The 3,747-nt window shown below is 40.1% G+C and overlaps 1 protein-coding gene across 4 annotated transcripts in view; it reads left to right on the top strand.

Moving 5' to 3' along the window:
- Positions 1-2,871, top strand: part of vps29 (VPS29 retromer complex component) — a 6,441-nt gene extending 3,570 nt beyond the window's left edge. For all 4 annotated transcript variants that reach the window (XM_014022088.1, XM_014022086.1, XM_014022087.1 and 1 more), the window contains 3 exons: positions 524-715; positions 2,046-2,281; positions 2,416-2,871. In XM_014022088.1, coding sequence (XP_013877542.1) covers positions 524-715; positions 2,046-2,281; positions 2,416-2,533 — 546 coding nt within the window. In that variant the 3' untranslated portion in view covers positions 2,534-2,871. The remainder of the gene's footprint in view (positions 1-523; positions 716-2,045; positions 2,282-2,415) is intronic.
- The last annotated feature ends 876 nt before the right edge of the window (positions 2,872-3,747 follow it).

Raw genomic sequence — 3,747 nt, 5'->3', positions numbered from 1 at the left:
AAACTGAACAGCCTACAGTATTTTTACAGTCTTTATTTTACAGTTAAAATAAATGTTTATCAAATAAAGTCTAATGTTACAACTAATCGGGGATCACTAACTGATAGTTCAGAAAACATAAATGAATCACAGAGTGATGGAGTTATGTTTGGCTTCTGTCTCCAAAGTTTTATTTTTGGTTTTTAATGTTGTGTGATGACGGTGGTCTCTCTCATCTGTCGCTGAGTGTCTGAAATCCAGCCGTGCACATTGAGTTTTTCTATAAACCTTGTTTTTTTTCCATATTAGTGCTAAAAACAAACTTTAAAAAGCCGGTTTGAATTCARACACTCGTGCTCTGACTCCTCCTCACAGCTTCTGCTGGTTTGTTTGTTTGAGTCTCTTTAAAGAATCAGGACTGGTTGGTGTTTTGACTCTAAAAGAATTAACCCTGGTTCTGGTGCGGCCCGAGTCGTGGCGTCCTCGTGGTGACCCCGGTTTCTGACCCGCCTGTGGGTGACTCACCTGTCTGTGTTGCCGTCAGTTGGTCCTGGTGTTGGGCGACCTGCACATCCCCCATCGGTGCAACACGCTGCCGGCCAAGTTCAAGAAGCTGCTGGTCCCGGGGAAGATCCAGCACATCCTGTGCACCGGGAACCTCTGCACCAAGGAGAGCTACGACTACCTGAAGACGCTTGCCGGGGACGTCCACATAGTCCGCGGAGACTTCGATGAGGTCTGTCCTGTCAGCTCTGAACAAATGTTAGAGGGATAGATGCTAACAGTTAGCTCCCAGAGGTTTGAGCATTTTTATGTAGATTAAAGAGACTGTGACCTGCCTATCCTTCAAGGACAAAATATGGGATAAAGCTTGTGCCAGCAGGAACTGAATCTGAATGTGCAGAATTTGAAATTGAATGCATTGGTTTGAAAATTCACTAAATTGAAACTGAATTTAAAGTTTTGTATCTGAATTAATTTTCTTTGAAACTGTATTTTGGTTTATTAAAAATTCAGTTTGACTACTTTCACTTTCAGTTCCATAATTCAGATKTTTGTGTCACATCCTGGTCCTTGAGAAAGCCAGGCAGAGTAATCAAACACAGATCCACAGATTTATGTTTCWCTTTGGTGAAGTTTCCCTTCTGGATGTAACAGAGTTGATGCAATCCACTGTAAAAGTGACAAAAACASACAAAGTTATTTTATTGCAGTGATTAATTTGACCTATATGTAGAAAATGTTACATTTACATGATGACATCATGGATCACATATTGATCAGATGCTGCTGACTGATCCATGATGTGACTCAAAAATCTGAATTATGGAACTGAAAGTGAAAGTAGTCAAACTGAATTTTTTATAAACCAAAATACAGTTTCAAAAAAAATTAATTCAGATACAAAACTTTAAATTCAGTTTCAGTTTAGTGACATTTGTTTTCAAACCAATGCATTAAATTTCAAATTCTACACATTCAGATTCAATCTGAGCAATTCAGATTCACTTCCTGCTGCACAAGATTKATCCCGTAACAAAAAGTCAAAGAAAATATCTTCATATTTAGGAAATTTTGCATAAAACACGTGGTTTAACTGATTTTGTCATGTAAATGGCATATTTTCCTTTGAATTTGGCTTGTCTAAAGTGAAACAGGAAGTGACATCAAAGGAGAACTCTGGTCTTTGTTTATGAAAACAATATTTTTTGAACTCTGACTTTTCTTCATCTCTCTTATAGGGACTAAAATTATCTAAAGAAACATCAGAAGATTCCCTGCTGTYTGTGTTGTTRGCTGTTGTARCAATGCTCTGTTTACATGCAGATGTTCCCCTTTGACATCACTTCCTGTTTCTTCACATGCAAACATCTCAACAACCGCTCATCTCAGTGATGTGAAATTGTTTTTGCAATATGTTATCTTTCCAAAAGTGCATTCATATTTATCACAAAAATTTGATGTCACGGACCCTTTAAGGTCATTTAACTTAGTTAATCCTAACTCAAACTGGGCGGGGCTTTGTGAACAAGCAGGAAGTGGCCTTACTGAGCTCTCCTCCTCAGAACCTGAACTACCCGGAGCAGAAGGTGGTCACGGTGGGCCAGTTCAAGATCGGCCTGATCCACGGCCACCAGGTGATCCCGTGGGGGGACATGGCCAGCCTGGCGCTGCTGCAGAGGCAGCTCAACGTGGACATCCTCATCTCCGGGCACACGCACAAGTTCGAGGCGTTTGAGAACGAGAACAAGTTCTACATCAACCCCGGTTCTGCTACTGGAGCCTACAACCCACTGGAAAGGTGAACTTTTAGACTTTTATTGTGTTTTTTTTTTTWAACAAGAGGTGAAAAGTCTTCATGTCTCATGAGGTTAAACATTTTTATGTTCTTTAAATCTCCGTGTTTAAGGCGTCTTTTCTCCCGTCTCCTTCCAGAAACATCATCCCCTCCTTCGTACTGATGGACATCCAGGCGTCCACGGTCGTGACGTACGTCTATCAGCTGATCGGGGACGACGTGAAGGTGGAGAGAATCGAGTACAAGAAGTCCTAAAAGGTGCGAGGAGGAGGAGGAGGAGGAGGAAGAGTTAACGAGGCTCAGTGAATCGTTTCATTCCTGTCCACCAGGGGGCAGCAGCTCCCTGAGTCACATCAGAACTGAGCCGTGACTCACCTGAAACACCTGTGTATTATAGTGTTTATATGTCATCAGTAGCTCCTTAAATCTTTAGAGAATCCAGACGAAACACATGTTTTGCTATTAAAACAAATATTCGGTGCCATTTATTTTATTTTATTTTTTTGTTCCTCATGTTGTGGACATGTGACCAACTGGCATTTAGTCTCCTGTAGTTCTTCTTTTACTTCACAATAAAATATGATTTCACTCCATCTGCTGCTCTTGTCTGAATATATTCATCTTGGTTTGCTCTGGACTGAACACAGAACTTTRTCTTGGAGTTCCAGGTAAAAAAATCCTGATCAAATGTTATTTAAAAAATGTGTTCAGTCCAGTTCCACACACTAAATAATTTGTTAAAACACAAAAATATTTTTTGTGGAATCAATTTATTGGACAAAAGCACCACTGTTAGAAAATTAAATATTTTTTGCTATTTAAAGTGGGGTTCTGTGTAAAAGTCATGAATATCTTACCTGATGTAGATCTCTGTGAATGACCTCAGTGTGTATGTGGCACCAAGTGTAAAATTAAATGYTAAAACATTTCACTAACATTTTTAATTATCTCACTTTTTGAGTGTCACATCCTAACCAGATGAACCACCTCAACTGGCTCCTGTGGACGTGGAGGAGCAGCGGCTCTACTCTGAGTCCCTCCTGGATGACTGAGCTTCTCAGCCTGTCTCTAAGTATAATGGACGGCAACTAATTATTAAGTGAAAATTATTTTATTAGATTCCTAGAACGTTTAATTTGCAGGAATTCTTTTCAAATCGATAAAAACGTTGCCCTGAAAGTGAATAAGTAAATAAAGCAGGTAATGGCAGGTGCAAGAAGTTCAGACACCAGCCAGAGCAGGTCTGACGTCTTGTTGAGAAGCTTTAGCTGCTTTGGAGCTAGCTGTTGTCTCAGGATGATGACATCATAACATGAGCCGAGCACCAACAGCAAAGGCTGCGTTCCATTCCAAATTTCTAAATGTGAACTTTAACATTTAGGGCCGGTTTCGCACTCAGGGCTTAAATAAAACCAGGACTAAGCTAATCTGGTCTAACTTAATCCAAACTAATCCAACTGCTTTCTGAG

Source organism: Austrofundulus limnaeus, unplaced genomic scaffold, assembly GCF_001266775.1.
Source record: "Austrofundulus limnaeus strain Quisiro unplaced genomic scaffold, Austrofundulus_limnaeus-1.0 Scaffold318, whole genome shotgun sequence".
Taxonomy (NCBI): Eukaryota; Metazoa; Chordata; class Actinopteri; order Cyprinodontiformes; family Rivulidae; genus Austrofundulus; species Austrofundulus limnaeus.
The sequence above is the reverse complement of the archived record's forward strand: the minus strand, read 5'-3'. Positions and strand labels throughout refer to the sequence as shown.